This window comes from Trichosurus vulpecula, chromosome 3 (assembly GCF_011100635.1).
Source record: "Trichosurus vulpecula isolate mTriVul1 chromosome 3, mTriVul1.pri, whole genome shotgun sequence".
Classification (NCBI taxonomy): domain Eukaryota; kingdom Metazoa; phylum Chordata; class Mammalia; order Diprotodontia; family Phalangeridae; genus Trichosurus; species Trichosurus vulpecula.
In genome coordinates, this window is record NC_050575.1 from 217,929,887 (window position 1) to 217,947,731 (window position 17,845).

At 37.0% G+C, this 17,845-nt stretch overlaps 1 protein-coding gene across 1 annotated transcript in view; it reads left to right on the plus strand.

The window, feature by feature from the left end:
• The window catches only part of YIPF4 (Yip1 domain family member 4), a 29,846-nt gene extending 12,230 nt beyond the window's left edge, over positions 1-17,616 (plus strand). The window contains exons 2-6 of the mRNA XM_036751232.1: positions 8,394-8,547; positions 9,406-9,577; positions 11,135-11,212; positions 12,407-12,520; positions 14,567-17,616. Coding sequence (XP_036607127.1) covers positions 8,394-8,547; positions 9,406-9,577; positions 11,135-11,212; positions 12,407-12,520; positions 14,567-14,704 — 656 coding nt within the window. The 3' untranslated portion in view covers positions 14,705-17,616. The remainder of the gene's footprint in view (positions 1-8,393; positions 8,548-9,405; positions 9,578-11,134; positions 11,213-12,406; positions 12,521-14,566) is intronic.
• The last annotated feature ends 229 nt before the right edge of the window (positions 17,617-17,845 follow it).

Below are 17,845 nucleotides of genomic sequence, written 5' to 3' on the forward strand. Positions count from 1 at the left end.
TGGAAAGGTACATGCCTACCTTTGTTGAGGTTTCTTAGGATACTCTCCCCTTCTTGTTTAGTATTCCCACCAACTTTAAAAACTTACATGATATTGTTGTTGTTCAGTCATTTCAGTCATGTCCAAATCTTTGTGACCCTGTTTGATATTTTTTTCAGTCGTATCCAACTCTCTGTGACCCCTTTCTGGGGTTTTCTTGGCAAAGATACTAGAGTGGTTTGCCATTTCCTTCTCCAACTTATTTTCCAGAGGAGGAGATGAAGGCAAAAAGGATTAAGTTACTTGCCCGGGGTCATACAGCTAGTAAATATCTGAAGCTGGATTTGAATTCAAGTCTTCCTCACTTCAGGCCCAGAACTCAATCTACTCTGCCACCTAGTTGTCTTCAAAACATATAACTGGATTCCCATCCCTGATGGTTTAGGTACTGGAAGTGGTATTGACTGGGTGAAAGGGTTGGGAAAAAAGTCAGTACCTTCATCCCAACTTTCCAGGCTGTAATGGGTTATATTCATTCCTCCTCTTCCATATACCTGGGGTACTATGTCTAACCTCTTCCTACCCCACATAGAGAAGGGCAAAAGATCAAGATTTTCTTCAGGGTTTTAGACCATAAGACCAGAATAAATAATGGGAGTGGTGGGTGGAAAAGGGAGCATCTTAAGGAGACAGACAGAGATGAACTAAAGCGCAATAATTGGAAAGGGCAGCAAACAGCATATGAAGATCTGAGTAGTATCTGAACTTGGGACTACTCTGAGAGTTAAGCTGTGTCCTTTCCCAGGACAGGAGATGAGGTAAGAAAACACTTTAAAAAATGCAGCTTCATCCCCTCTTACTTTGTGAGACCTGCTGTGATGGGCTTAGAGTTCAAATTAGAGGGGAAAAGAAAAGTTCTGATAAACATTTTACCTTTCCTCCCATTTGGATGATAGATTTGGAAATCATTAACCTCAAATGAGTACATACTGCTGAGTGATGATGGTACAGGGAGACACTGAAAGTAATGGGGAGCCACTAGTGAGTATTCCAACCCCTCCACCCATAGGTCTTAATGAGGATTAGTAAAAGTGCAACAACTATTGGAAAGGGTAGTGAGCAAAGCAGTATTATCAAGAAAGACCTAGGTCTCAGTGAGAACCAGAAAATAGGAGTATGAAAGGTAGAGGTTAAAATGAAAGGAAGTTGGCTAATTACAGAAGATTGAGGAAGATGGGAATAAATTGGGGATGGGGAAATGGGGTTTGTGCATTGGGAGTTCAGAATTATTGTGAATAGGAAGAGTCTAAGAGGGTGGAATATGCTAACCTTGGAGGAATGAGTCCAGGCAGAATATCAGTGATTATTAGATAGAGGTCAGTTGAGGGAAATGTGATTAAACTCAATTTCTGCCTCAAGGTCCAGTCTTGTGGCAGGTAGTAATGTCCTGTAAAGCCCCTAGAGGCCTGCCTCACTCTGTTTAGGAGTAGGAAAAATACGGGAGCCTAGTCAGGAGAAATTTTTTTAGGTCATTTTTATTTAATTACATTTCTTTCTGTAGGCTGAGAATTATTTCAAGTCACTTTTCTATTTAGTATATCTACCTTAGTTGTACAAGTTGTATTACACAGTTTTTTTTGGAAGCTCCAGCTGTGTAAAACCTATTAAAAACTCTTTGCTCCAGAACTAAAGCTTTAACAGTAATTAACTACAAGTTTAAGGCAGGATGTGAACTCCCCTTGAGATGGTTGTGATAAGTCTAAATTTTTACCAAGGATCATAATAGCTAAATTTATTAGTTGCATTGTTTGTTGTCATCCTTCATTCTCAAAGGGGACCAAAATGACATCACTATGTTAGAGTCAAGTTACAGTGCATCCAGCTGTGGCTGATTAGACCAATACGAGCTCAGAATTCTCAGCCACAGGTTGGACACAGATAGTCCCTTTGAATATTTGGGGTGGATTCTCTAAATTTGCCTACCTTGCATTTTTTGAGCTACTTCAATTCTGCTTTGCTTATAGAGCATAGCACCTTCTCTAATGAGGGCATGCCATGCTGGGCAGTCCTGTGCCATTGTCTTCCATGTCATACAATTCCAAAGGTCTTAAGAGAGACCTTGAGAGTGTCCTTGTATCTCTTCTTCTGACTACCATGTGAGTACTTGTCCTGTGTCTTTTAGGCAAGTGTACATTTGGCATTTGAACAATGTTGCCAGCCCGTTGTAGTTGTGCTCTCTGCAGTAAAGTTTGACTGCTTGGCAGTTTAGTTTCAGAAAGGACCTCAGTGTCTGGTACCTTATCCTGCCAGGTGATCTTCAGAATTTTCCTAAGGCAATTCAAATAGAAGTGATTCAGTTTCCTGGCATGGTGCTGGTATGCTGTCCAGGCATACAACAATGAGGTCAGCACAACAGCTCTGTAGATCTCTAGTTTGGTAGTCAGTCTAATACCTCTTCTTGACCATACTTTCCTTTGGAGCATCCCAAACACTGAGCTAGCTCTGGCATTGTGTGTGTCAACCTCATTATGAATGCATACATCTCTAGGGTGGTGTGGTGCTGGCTGAGGGAGTACCTATGTTTTCTTGGTGTTATTTGTTAGGCCAAAATTCGCACAGGCAGCAGAGAAAAGATCCATAATCTGTTGCATCTCAGCTTCAGAGGCTGCATTGAGTGCATAGTCATCTGCAAACAAAAAATCATGTACCAACACTCCCTCCACTTTGTTCTTAGCTTGTAGTTTTTTCATGTCAAAGAATTTATCATGCCTGTGTTAGCGGACTTGATGCCATTTTTTGTCCTCATTGAAGGCATGGTTGAAAACATGAAGATCATGCTAAGAAGCATGAGAGCAAGCACACAGCCTTCTTACTGAGCCAAGAGTCCTGCATCTCTCTAAGCTTCATTTGTACCTTTCTTCTGATGGAATTAAATGTTGGCCTTCTTGAGATGGATGAACTATACTGCAAGTAAACCCTGTAGAGTTCTCATTTTTCATTCAGCAGCTTCTGAATTTCTCCATCATTTTCTTCAAACCAGTCTAGCTGTTTGTGAGTGTTCTGACCCAAATGAGCAAATGTAGTGCTGTATGCCAAATCTCTGAAATCTGCCCTTTCCTTTTCTGTTCCACTGTTGCCAACTTTGTGTTGGCTCAACTTTCCCTCTGAGAAGTGCTCTAATCTGTTGACATTAATTTTGCCTTGGGAAGCTTGGAGAGGATAAGTCTCTGATCAGCCCAGTACTCTGTGCCACACATTGCCTTCATTACTCTCACATCCTGTCTGTCTCTTCTCCTTGCAATCACAGTCTGTTAAAAGCCATGTTTGCTGCGAGGGTGTATCCACAAAGTTATATTGTGTTTACATAAGCAGAAGACAGTGTTGGTCATGAGATACACAGGTCTTCAGTAATAAGTGCCCATTGTTGTTGCTGTTTCCAACTCCATTCCTCCCGAGTCTCTACCATGTCTGGTAGTCTGAGCCCACTCTAGCATTAAAGTCTCCCAGAATTATAAGCTTGTCCTCTTTTGGCACATTGATAATAAGGGTCTCCAGATCTTCATAAATGTTTTCTTTGACCTCATCAAGGTTTGTCATGGTAGGAGCATAGGCATTGATGATGGTAGCATGATGGTTTCCTGCAAGTGGTAATCGCATTTTCATGAGTCTTGATTGCAAAACTGACACCAGCTTCATGGCATTCTCCTTCACTGCAGCCATTCCAGATAAAGGTATATCTAGTTCTAACTTATGTAAGCTGGCCTTCATTTGGCAGCCTTCTTTCACTCAGGACTATTTGGATGCAATACCTGCTGAGTTCTCTTGCTGTTCTGCTTTCAGGTCTATTGGATTTTGTGTCGTCTATAAGTGTGTACACATTCCATATACTGATGCCGAGTGGAATTATCTTTGAAGAAGTTTTTGTATATTGTTTTGTGTTTTGACCACAGGGTGAGATCCCACCTGCCTCAGCATTCAGGCCAGCGTTGGTTAAGTAGACAGTTTTTAGGGCACCTTCTGTAGTCTCTTCCTCATAACAAAAGGTGAGCAGTGTGATCCTTAAAAGGCTGCTCAAACACCCAGGGGGGCTGATGAATCCCTCTGCTGCTTCCAGTGAGAAGATGATCCTATGGCCTGGGCCATTGGTGTGCAGGGTTGTGACTATAGTTCTCAGTGTATCCATACCTGCTGCTTTGTCACTTTCCTGTTGCCACAGGAATTTGAGATAGGTGAAAATGGTAAAATGATATAGGTGATGTCTTTCGATTTGTGTGTAAATTAGATTTAAGCAAGGCAGAGTTGCATGAAGTTGTTGGCCTCACTCTCTCTTCCAGAATCATCGCAGTGCAGTGGCAGGTCAGAGTCAAGACTACTGGTGATGGCTTGAGATGGTGTCTTCGATGTCTAACCAAGCTCTAAATGCTTCACAGTGCCTACTTCTACCACCGTCATGGCCATTAGAACAAAGTATTCTCATCCACCCTTTTCACCAGGGGAAGTCTTCACATGCTTGGGGTAGACACCTCCTCTAATTCACTGATGGGTTTGAGACCCCTCCATTACCCTTAACCTGGTTTAGCCTGTCTGCCAAAATGGTTTACTGAAGTGTGGCTGCTGTGCATATTACAGCTTTCTTGGAGCCACAGGTGAAAGTTAGGTGGATCAGGTGGATGCCAAAGGTGAAAAGCAGGCCTGAAACTGCTCTGCAGCCCTAACACCAAAGGTATTAGTCTCCCATGAATACACCCTACACCCCATTAGTGGCATATGTGTAAAAGAAAACTGCTAGCTACCTTGTCTTCAGTTTCTTCCCATCCTCCAGTCCATCCATCATCTTGCCGCCAAGTTAAACTTTGTTATGCATAAATCTTGGTCATGTTGCCTTAATCTTAAAGCCCTTCATTACTACCCATTCCCTATCAGATGAGGGGGATTGAACTATATGATCCCTGAAATCATCTAGCTCCTTGAACCTGGAATATCCTCTCTTTGCCTCCATCTGATGTATTTCTACCTAACCTTTAAAACTCCATTCAAATGCCCCCTCTTTCATAAAGTCTTCCCTGAATTTTCTGGTAATGATTGTAATGATCTTTTGTCTGTGGCACTTAGGTAATGCACTTATGTTTTACTTAGTATTATACTTCTATGTTTGCACCTCACCCCAGTAGACTATATGACAGAAACTTTACCTATGCTTTATGTTATGTCTAGCACAATGCTCCACAGATAAATGTTTGTTTCAATACAATTCCATATTGATTCTACCTTACTGTGAATAGAGCAGTATTAGGTGAAGGTGGGAGCATATGAAGTTCATATCATAGGATCATAAGATTTATTGTTAGAAGGGACTTTAAAATATTATCTAGCCTGACTCCTTTCAGTTTTACTGAAAGTACAGTTTTACTTAGTTCCAGAGAGATTAACACAAAGTAATGATTTGGACCCAGTTCTCTGATGCCAAATTTAACTCTTTCCCCTGGACCACACTGAAGAAAAGGTTTGGGACAAATTCTTTGGAGAATAAAATAAGGAAGTGGTAGGGGTGGGATGGAAGAATTGTCAAGCAGGAATACGAGCCCAACTCTGAGTGCCAACTTTCAGTAGGTTAGGTCACTTCACTTTCCTGAATTTCTGCAGTAATGCTTAGTAATTACTGGAACAGGAACAGAGAAATTGAATAGTAAAGAAAACCACTGGAATGTTGATTTGCAGTTGAAGAATGGTGGAAGATCAGGATTCTAGGGTAACATAACTACAGAAATGTGAAAAATACTAACGCAGGTTGTAGTGAAAAGACAACTGGACATGGAGTCTGAAAAACAAGTTTAACATTCTGGCTCTTTGACTTATTAGCTATGTGACCTAGGGCAAGTCAGTTCACCTTTCTGGGCCTCAGTTTCTTCGTCTGTGAAATGAAGGAGCTGTATTACAGGATGTTTAAGGTCCTTTCCTCCTCTAAATTTCTTTGACTCACTTCAAACTATGGGGCAAAATTAAGCACTGAAGTAGGGTGAGAGTATTTATTGGAACTGAGGAATTAAGGGGTCATCATGTATGTATTTATGTATGTGGTTGGTTGGTGTCGTTCTTCATTCTCAAAGAGGACAAAAATGACATCTACATGCTAGAGTTGAGTTTCAGTGTGTCCAGCTGTGACTGATAGGAATGTTCTACCACAGGTCAGGCACAAATAGTATGTATGTATGGGAAGTCCCTGAATATAATGGTAGGTGATAAAACAGAGAGGAAAATTGTGAACCAGGTTATATAGTCATTCAGAAGGTTGAGAAATGACGTGGAATTTAGTAGTGAAAGTAACAAAGATGGAGAAGATGATAGAGACAGATCGCATGTATCTCAAAAGAGGAGAGGTCATTAGGGGACGGTGTTAGAGGAATGGTTTGATAGCTTTAAGTGGGAACTGAGGAGTATGCCGATCCCTAGTCCTAGCCTTGTGAGTTGAGAGAAGTAAAAAGAATGGCATTTATTGCAGAGGTTTGCAAGAGATGTGATGTCCTTACTGGAGAGCCAGTTTTCTGTTAAATTAAGGAAATTGAAGGTAGGTCTTTGGTTGAACAGATCAAGGACATAGGAGACTTTGTTGGTTATCAAGGAAGCAGAATTTAAAGAACATTTATATTTATATCCTTTATCCTTTATATTTAATAATATATATCCTTTATATTTAAAGAATTTAAGGAACAGAATTTAAAGAGTTGGCAAAAAAAACCTAAAAGCAGGCCTAATCCATTTGGAGTCAGTGTAGGGAGGAATAGGGGCTGTTTGGAAATGGGTTCAGGATGGGGAAATGTAGGCATGGAATATGCATCTAATGCAGGTAAGACTAAATGACCAGGACTGGAAAACTAGTGCAAGAGGAAGGAGATTGGTTTGGCTTGGCCTGGTAACAGAATTTACTGCAAAGTTTGAAATGGCGTACCAAAATGAAATGTCATGAAAGATAGCCTTTGATGGTACTGTGGCTCTTGCTGTGAGTGGTTTGGAGGAGACGATAGGAAGCTACACAGAAACGGCCTCAATGAAGTTTGATTCCAGGTGAAGGTTCATTTGTATAACTGTGACAATCCAAATTCCTTAGCCTGTCATTTGAGATCTCTGTCTTTCCAGACTTCTTTTCTACATGTATTGTACTTCAGCCAAAGTAGATAGCTCATCATTCTTAATGTATGTCCAGTACTTTCTTTCTTGTGCCCTTTTCACATCAATTTTCTATACCTGGAATGTCCTTCCCCCTACTTCAGTTCCCCCTGTTGTTTCCCCTATCTCTCAAGTCTTTGCAGCAGGTTTCCCTGTTCAGTGCATAATTTCCAAGATATATAAGGAATTGATTCAAATTTATATGATTTTCATGGCCTAGCCCAAATGCCACTTCCACTAAGCCTTCGCTCTTTTCTTTCTTTCCTTCTTTCAGTTGGAAGTTTTTTCTTTACTTGGAACTTGCATCCTATTTTGTACAGCTTTTATGCACTTAACATTTTCTACACATAGGCAAAAATGTATATTTTCAAGAAATCAAACGAATGAAATTGTCAACAACATTTTATTTAACTGGAATATTAACAAATAACATCTTCAATATGATTTCTATCATTTGTGATACAAAGGTTGATGCGCTTTGCAAGATTCAAGTGAACTCGATGCAATAACTCCACATTTCCTATGTGTCCAGACTTTAGGAACACCCTGTATTCAGCATTATAGTAATTATATAGTTGCATATTTATATGTATACACATGTGCACGTGCATATTTGTTTCTTTCCTGGCACTTAGAACAATGCTTTAATAAATAATAGTTAAATGAATCAAGTAATTTGTAGGACCCTTTAAGTACCATGTCCTAAAAGGCTTAATAAATGCCTTTGATAATGAAAGAATTCACTTTGTTAGCTTATCATCTCGCTCTTTCATGTTATTGTATTTAAAGTCTTTTGAATTTTGTGTATTTCTGTCTACATTTTAGAGAAGTATAATATAGTAGCTCATTGGCTAGGAAGCAGAAAGATTTTAATTCTGGCACATTACTAGCTTTCTGTATGATCTAAAGTATAAAATTTAATCTCTCTGGGCCTCTTTCCCTCATTTATAAATTGAGGGGGTTGAACTGGATGGTATTTAGGTACTTAGCCAGTTCCAAAATTTTTTAAATTCTCAGTGTTCACAATTAGAAGTATTTGTATTTTAATGAGTTATTTGAAGACAGAAACTGTCAACCTGTCTTATTTATCTTTTTATCTTTCCAAGTTATTGTTGTGCTCTAGTGGAGTATTGCACATGATATTATGTATTTGTTAAGTAAATGAGCTAAGTTGTATGTAAACTTTTATCAATTAAATCACGAACATTTTATACAGCCTTTCCATCCCCTTTTTTTCCCTTCTTTTTAAGATCTCAGTGGTTCAATAGCATCCCCAGAAGTCAAACTAAACCTTGGTGGAGACTTCATCAAAGAATCTACAGCAACCACATTTCTGCGACAGAGAGGCTATGGCTGGCTCTTGGAAGTGGAAGACGATGACCCTGAAGATAACAAGCCTCTCTTGTATGTTCAAATAATGCTACTCTTTCTTTTGGTTGTTAAAAGGTAGTTTTACTCTGTGGATGCTGATTTTCATCCTTCATTTTATTTAGAAACAGATGGGAGAGAGCTTAAACATTTTAAATTAATGGAGTTTATTAAAACCAAATAATTTTAGAGCTGGGGCAAATCTCAGAAGCCATCTAGTCCAACCTCTCATTGAAGCAAAAAAAAATCTTCTGTAGCATCCTCAACAAATGATCAGCTTGCCTTTTTCTGAACACCTTTAGTGATAGGGCTTACTCATGCTATCTATTCCCTTTTTGGATATCTATAATTTTTAGAAAGTTCTTCCCTATACAGATAGTAGCTTGACCTGGATATCTCAAGTAAGGGAAATCTCTCTACTGATGAAGATCAGTATCACTTAATTAATAGTCTTATAGTTGCCTGGAATACAAAAAAGTTAAGTGATTTATCCAGGGTCACACAGCCATTATATTTCAGAGGTAGAACTTGAATTCCTGTTTGCCTGGCTTCAAGATTGGCTGTCATTAGACCATGCTGCCTCTCCTTTATATTGAGTATAAATCTGGTTTTCTATAGCTTTCCAAGCTCTCCATTTAGTAAGAACTCTTAGGAAGTCAGAAAATTTCCCCCTTTCCTTTCTCTATTGGGTCCTGTAATTAACAGATCAGGTCAGCTTGATATTCAGTGAAAGTAAAGATGGGATCTATAACCACAGATGGAAAGAATACTACAAAAAGCTGGTGCTTCCAGAAACAACCCTGTATAGATTTATACCCAGGCTCAAGATTACTGCTCTGGTAATTTTGAAGTGACAACCATTCCATGCAACATTCTATATCTTTTAAATTACAGGGAGGAACTGGATATTGATCTGAAGGATATCTACTACAAAATTCGATGTGTATTGATGCCAATGCCATCACTTGGTTTTAATAGACAAGTAGTGAGGGACAATCCTGATTTTTGGGGCCCTCTAGCAGTTGTTCTTTTCTTCTCAATGATTTCATTATATGGACAGTTCAGGGTAAGTACACTGCTTTATTTCATACATATTTTAAACTTTTAAAGGTGTTTGAATTTTGAATATAGTTGAGTATTTGTTTTTCCTGGTTAACTGAGGATATATATACCTTTAGAATAATAAAAAGTTTTGATAAAAAATTTTGCCAAATTAAGATACCCTTCCTCATTTTATTTGCTTGCACAATTAGCAAAGGAAAAGTCCAGAAGCCTGATTTGTTAAGGTCTATTAAATCAACCAATTTGGCTTTTTTCCCTACTAATAAAGGATAATAAATATGTTGAGGGGTTTTTAACTTGAGGTCCACTGACCCCCAAGGACACTGAGTAGATTTTAGGGGACCCCTGAAGTTTGATTGGAAAAACTATTTTTATTTCAATATAGTTGATTTCTTTTGTAGTCTAACGTATTTTATTTAATACACATAAAAACACTCTTCTCAAAAGAGGTCTATAGGATTCACCAGACTGCTAAAGAAGCATCTGTGACAGAAAAAAAAAGTTAACTGCTGAACTTGATGGTATTGTCAGTGAGTCACATAATACAAAGGCAGTCCTAGTTTTACTCATATTTTATTTGATATCCAAGATTAGAATAAGTGAAATTATACAATTTGCATACTATTTTTGTAGGTCACTGAAACAGTTCCTTCAGCTTCCATACCTGTTATTTGTGGTTCCCTTCAACTTTCAGCAGCCTCTATTTTTATAAGCCACTGCTTTCCTCCTCTTCAGTACTCCTCCTAAATTCTTAGTCTACCAAATTTGGACAGTGAGCATTTTGCAAATCCTTGCCAGCATGCTAATTGTCCCCATTGCAAACAGATGTCTCTTAGAGAAATCTTGCCAAACTCGCTAACCTTCTCCCTTTCTTCTATCTCCTGCTAACAGTTCTTTTTTTTGCATTCAATCTGCTCCATGTTTTCAGAAAATAACAGTAGTTTACTAATTATTTTATTGGTACACATGTCAAAATTACTCACGGTACATATATCTATAAAATATCTAGTAAGAGGAAACTTTAAGTCTGGACTTATTGCTTTTATAGGTTGGCACAGTGCTTTTACAGACATTGAGCATTTGAAATAAAATCTCATATTGATGTTTCTTTTCCCTTTTGTAAGTTTTTATGCCAGTTATTTGAAGTAAATAGTTAAAAAAACTGTGACAGGTGTCTCCAATAGATTGATTATAGGAATTCCCTCTAAGTTTTGAGGCATCAAACCAAAACGCTGCTTTTTCCCTTCTTTTTCCATATTCATCTCCTGACCTGGAGACTTCATCTTTAGCGCGCGTGCGCGCGCACACACACACACACACACACACACACACACATCCCTTAGGTGACCTCAAGGCTTTAGGAAAATAACAACTTTCTCTAAAAACTTAGCAACTCCAGAGTTGTGATACCTCCTGATTGTGAAGGGGAGAGGAGTGTTCTCCAGACTTTCCAGCCTCCAGTGTGCACTTCTTTATGACTAAGTTTGAACCTTGATGATTGACAATTTCTATGTACCTTACATGAGGAAAAAAAATGTTCAATTTTTTGTTTTCTATTAAGGTGGTTTCATGGATCATAACTATCTGGATATTTGGCTCCCTAACAATTTTCTTATTAGCCAGAGTACTTGGTGGAGAAGTAAGTAACTCTTTATAAAAATTATCCTTCACTTAGGTAATAAAATTTTGTGTTCCATAGACCCATTATAATTTGTATGGTTTTAAGAATAATGTGTTTGTTAATAATAGAAAGTAATTTAAACTGTGAGAATAGTTTCTTTTTAACAGTTGTCTGAGAACTTTCACTTGTTGGGGAAGGAATGACCAAAAATTTGAGAACTGGAAGGGACCTTAAATATTATCTAAAAGAACATATTTATGTTCTCGTAGATGAGGAAAAAATGTACATCAGAAGGGCTCTCTAGAGGATGATCCTGAAGCTGGGGAGAAAATTTGAACTGGCTTTCCAGATTCAGAGAAGATTCAATTTCATATCATGTACCTCCTCTTAACCCCAATTAAGATGATCAGTATTTTTATATTATCAGTTTTAATAAATTTTTACATCCTAAAAGTTTCCTTAATTCTATCTAGATTCCCTTTCATCAAACCAGGAATAATTGAATATGCCAAGGAACTCTGATTGTGTCAGCAACCTCTGTATAATTTAAAGTCTAAGAGACTGGGTAAGGGTCAAAGAGTTCAAGTGACTTGCCTATGGTCACACAGCTAGCCAGTATCAGAAATGGAATTTGAATTCAATTTTTCCTAAGTCTACATTCTATTTATTATGGTACTTTACTCTGTAATTGAACATAGAGGGAACTGGGACAATTACAAATCTTTGGCGGGGGGAGGTGCGACAGGGGGAGTGTCTCTACAGTCATGTTTATATGCCCAGGCTTTAGATTTTTTAATTAAAATTTTTTTCAATTAATAAGCATTTGTTTTCTTTCCCTCTTACCTCTCCCCACACTGTAAAAAAAAAACAACAAAACTCTTAAAACATTTGTACATAGTTATGCAAAATAAAACACTGACCACATCCAGAGAGAAGATCTATCTTGATTTTATACTCTTGCCACCTGTCCTAAAACATACCTCTAGTAAAACAATTGCTTTTCCCCCCATCTTACATCTTTTAAAGTATAAATCACCCTAATCCTGTATCAGGACCAAACTGATTTGGGTAATAATATGTGAAGTATGATTTATATGTTACCTCATAATTATTTCCTAATTCTTATATGTTAATTCCAAGCAAATAGTGTGAGTGTTCAAAAGTCATTATGGTATTCTGGATTCCTATAATATTCATTTTTAAAATTGACAGGTTGCATATGGTCAAGTTCTTGGTGTCATAGGATATTCATTACTTCCCCTCATCGTAATAGCTCCTCTGCTTTTGGTGGTTGGATCATTTGACGTTGTATCAACACTAATAAAAGTAAGTTATATAGTGCATATTTTATTTTTAAAGCTATATTGTATCTTCCAGTGGAAAATCATTGTGATAATTCCCTAGCTTTAAAAAAGACTGAGGCACCAACAAAACTCATCTTTACTTAATATCACACTTTTCCCCCAAATAATATGAATGAATGAGTGATTGAACAAATGAATGAATGAAGCAAGCATTTATTATGTGCACACTATGTGCAAAGCACTGTGCTAAGCCCCAGGGATACAGATAGAAAAGTAAGACAGTCCCTGTTCTCAAGGAGGTCACTTTCTTATGGGGAGACAATACATAATGAAGGTTTCAGCTTTAAGTCAGATGGAAAGATCCTATGGTCCTTAGGGTGCAATAGCAAAGCAGATGGCAATGCTTCTTCTATAATGTCACTTTTGCTGATGAAATCATATAATTTTGTGATGTTGAATCATGTGACGGTGCCAAGGATTTTAATGACAAAACTTTCTTTTTTGAGTCTTTAAATATATAAATATAGCATTTGTAGGAGCAATTGCTAGGCTTCGTGTTCACGGGGGTTGTTTCCCAGAATGATGGCTCTTGGCACTGGGTTGGAAACATTGCTATTCTAAAGACTCTTCGGTTCAGGGTCCTGGGCCCTCTTCATCTGGTCCAAGAGGAGATGATGGTCAACATGGTATTCAAGTTGGTATTGGTGGTGTGAATTGCCATGGACATGCTGCTTCCTTGTCTCCCTCAGAGTGCCCCCCCCACTTCAGCTAGACTGACCCACCTGCCCTGTGAGTGGCAGTTAATGGGGGATGGATTGACCCTTCTCCATAGGATTTGTTTTTGGGGGTGGGGATTGAGATGGTCAAGCTGAAAGCAGGACAGGTGGTCTTGGTGGGATGGGGGTAGGGTACATGGTACTGCTACTTCCAGGGCTTTTGTGCTCATCTGCCTGTTGGTGGCAGTGGAGCAGTTGTTGCTGGTGGTGTTGAGGAAAAAATGCACTTTAATTGTTTATAAAGCCTACTTTGTATAAAATATTATGCTTGATGTTGGAAATACAAAGATAAATAAAGTAATCTATGCCCTCAAGGAGTTTACTTTCTAGGGCAGGGTTTGAGGGATAGAATACTTGCACATAACTAAGTAAATACAAGGAGCAGCTAGATGTTGAAGCGTATAGACCACTGTCTCCCTGAGTTCAGATCTGGCCTCAGATACTTACTAGCTGTGTGTGACTCTGGGCAAGTCACTTAACCCTGTTTGCCTGAGTTTCTTCATCTGTAAAATGAGCTGGAGAAGGAAATGGCAAACCACTCCAGTATCTTTGCCAAGGAAACCCCAAATGGGGTCACGAAGAGTTGGACACGACTTAAACTTTAACAAGTTAAATGCAAAGTAATTTCAAGTGAGGGGGCTTAAACACTTGAGACTGAGGGTGCTTTGAGAGAAGTGAGATTTTCATTTTTGTTTAATTGACTTAAATTAGTAGATTTCTCAGTTCTATTATAGGGTGGCCAGCAAGAGGTTGTATACTCTTGTTTGTGCTTCACCCTACTGAAATAAATTTTTGTGAAGAGGAAAAGGTCTCTTCTTTACTGATATTCCTACCTGCCCCCCTAATTTGTAGGGAAAGTATTTTGAAAATGTAAGCTATTATTATTATTCCTCTAGTTCAAGGTCTCAAGGTCATTTGAAAGGTCTAAGAAGCAAAAACAATCCAATTAAGTATGAATCATAGGCCATTAGGGTTGGTAAGAAACTAGTCCATTTAATCTAGCCCCCTTTTGTTTTTATCAGTTAAGCAAAATGAGTCTCAGAGAGGCGAAATAACTTGTCCAAAGGTACACCACCAGATAATAACATAGCCAGGACTGGAATCTAGGTATCCTGACTCCCAATCTCATTCTTTCTACTAGAGTATGAATGTCCTTGGAGTGCTATTTCAATTTTCTACAATAATCAGTTGAATAGGGTTTGTCAGCAGTAGATGAGTTAGATTTTTCCTTATCCTGTAATATTCAAAGAGTACTTTTATTTGCTAATATAATATCTTTTTCTCCCCATAAGCTGTTTGGAGTCTTTTGGGCCGCCTACAGTGCTGCTTCCCTATTAGTTGGTGAAGAATTCAAGACAAAGAAGCCTCTCCTGATTTATCCAATTTTTTTACTATACATCTATTTCTTGTCCTTATATACTGGGGTGTGATCTGAAAAAAGTCATATATGGGTAGAAAGTTTATACATACTTAGATGCAGGCTAGAAATTCACATGGAATAGATTGGAGAAAACATGTAGATGGTGGAGTCTTATATGTTCCAATTTTAAAGGCAGGTTTAAGATTTAAAAGCCTGTTTGTCCATTCTATTTAAGCAGTGTAGCTATATACATGTGTCAGAATTCTAGATTTTCTTTAAAATTCTTCATATTTCAGTGAATAAAATATAAAAGCATTGTGTTTATAAGATTGTGTCAATATATACCTGAATACCTGTGCCAAAAGCACCAGAACTGGCTTATTGTATTACACTTGAAAGGTAAATATGGCAAGATCTTGATAATCTAAAAATGCAAATTTTTTTTCATTTAATAAGCTGGATTTTTTTTTGCACAGCAAATTCTATAGGTATATATATTTATATATACACATATATATTTATGAAATAATCCTGATTATTCACAGAATATATTTCTGTACGACCTAAAAAATGAAGATATTTTAAATTTGATCTCAAAATTTCTTTAATTTGGCCATTGAGTTTTATAGGTTTAAATTTGTTTTTTAAATTGTACATAACATTTTTGTATCTATTGCACAGCTTTGACACTTCCTTGTTAAGAATTCTTGATGGTAACTTCTGAAATAATTTTAGTAGTTACTACAATAGATTGAGTTTGTGCTTTTAAAAACCATTTTTGAATATCCAGAAATCTGATTTAAAGTTCCTATTTATATTTCTGACCAAAGGAGCAAAGAAATGTATTGTGTATGGCATTTATGAAAATTGTTAATATTAGGAAAACAGTATATTTACAAGATTAGTAAATAATTTTAAGGTGTGAATCTTAAGTTTGACAGTAAAATGGTTAGGTTTTTTTAGTCATTAAAAATTGAAGGTGACAGAAGCTTAAAATTCACATGTTGTTATTTGAAATAGAAAAAAAATAAAATGTTTCCCAACTGTGTGTGTGTTTTATAACACCTTGTTTTATGTTACATTTGGTGGTCTAGTGTTTTAACAAGTGAGATGTGCTTTAACAATTATGCAAATTTTCAAAGAGAAATGTTTAGAACTCATAAATAACAGTTGATTTTGTTGCAATAATTAAACTCTAGAGATCAAATTATCTAATTATATTCTTTTATAAAAAGCAGATGAAATGTTTTCTTGTATGTTTTAGGGTTAAAGGCCATAAACTGGCAAATGTCTATCAACTATTGTCAAATCAGTGTTTTATATCTATTTTAACTGTTCCTTTCACAGCCAGATGATATGTTCCCTGGACTGCAGTCTTCTTAACTGGAACCCTCATTGGTGACTCTTACCAAATTAACATTCCTACTTCCATGAACTTGGAAAATAAGAATTAAACAGGCCTATAAGGAAAATAGCTCTCACAGATCTGATGTTTTGTACTCTTTAGGAAAGGAATGAAACCAGTGTGGGTTTAGAATTCTGTGAAAAATGAGCTTACTGATTTTGTAAACTTAGGATGCATAGCAGATTTAAAGTAACAGGAGAGGGGAGAAAGGCTTCTAGAAAACAAAAATATTGAGAAGTACTATAACAGCAGAGTGAGGAGGGAGGCAGAAGAATCAGCAGCAATGTAAAAAACAACTTTACAGACTTCAGTAGTCACTACAACACAGTGAAAGTAGTTGAGGTTGATGATAATTAACCTTGCATCAAGAAGGTTAAATTGTGTGCAGGAAGAAGACAGGAAACTAAAGCATTTTAGATACATAGCCATTGAAAAATGGCTAAGATGCTTTAGGCAATAAACTTCCGTTATCTGGAAAATTGATTTATGTGAAATATATGATTACTAAAAGTTGCCAAGTAAATGATTTGGTATTGTGTGTACATATCTGGGGTATTTAAAAAGCACACCTCAAAAAGGGAGTTGGCATTAAGAACAAGAGTAAACGAAAGCATATTTTCTCATTTTATCAGGCTCAACAGATAGCATTTTGACATGTGAGAGCCATGAATGAGGAAATTTGCTTAAATAAAAGATTAGGTTGAAGATAGTAAATACAAATTTGTATTAATGTTCAGTAGTGGTACACTGACAGACAGTAAAGTCATTTTGTTTTTAGATTTTGTACAGTGTCATATTGATTTAAGATTATTGATGGATCAGTGTGAGAATTTTTATATCATGTCTTTGTTGATTTGGAAAAGTAGGACTAGCCAATATATTTGCATTTTGCCTTGTTATTATCAAATCTGCTTTTCAGATAGTGAACCAAAAAAATCATAAGACAGTATGTAGGTTTTAGCTTGTTTCATGGCTATAAAAATAGGTGGGTTTTTTAAAAAGAAGATAATACAATGCCCTTGTTTTTATTTGAAGAAGAAAAGATCCCTAACATTCATTTTGTATATAATTGTCTTTAGACTTTGACAAATTTGTACATTTTTAAAGATAGAGTTCATTGCTATACTTTGTCTAATATATCTGATAGCTGTTTTAGTTGATGAACTTACAAATTACTAATTTATTTTTAAAGTATATGTAATAATAAAAATAATAATTTACATTTATGCAGTTCTTTAAGGTTTTAAGTGCTTTACACAAGTTATCTCATTTGATCCTCACAAAAACCCGTGGTGCTATTATCATCCCCATTTTATGGATAAAGAAACTGAGGCTGAGAGATTGTGGCTTACCTAGAGTCATAGCTACTAGGTGTCTGAGGAAGAATTTGAACTTTGATTTTCCAGACACTAAGTCTACTCTATTCACTTACCATTTGGCTTCCCCAATATGTATGCTATATGTGTGTTATATGTAACATGTAAAATCTGTAGGATTATTTTTATTCAACTTAACTAAAAACAGTAATATTTCTAAAATTACCCTTGATACCAACAATAAAGATCATTTTTATTTTACCAGGTTAGTGTATATTTTGCCCAGCCATATATCTGTGCCTTAAGTCAGTTGGTTATCATCTTTTGGTTGGCGGACCCCACCAGTGCTATCTCCTCCTTTTGTAATCTTGGCCAAATCGTTCATCCCTTGTGGGCTTTGGTTTCCTGCTCTATGAAATGAGGGGTTTGGACTAAATGATCGCTAGGGTTTCATTCCCACTTAAATTTTTGATCCTGTCTTTTAGGATAG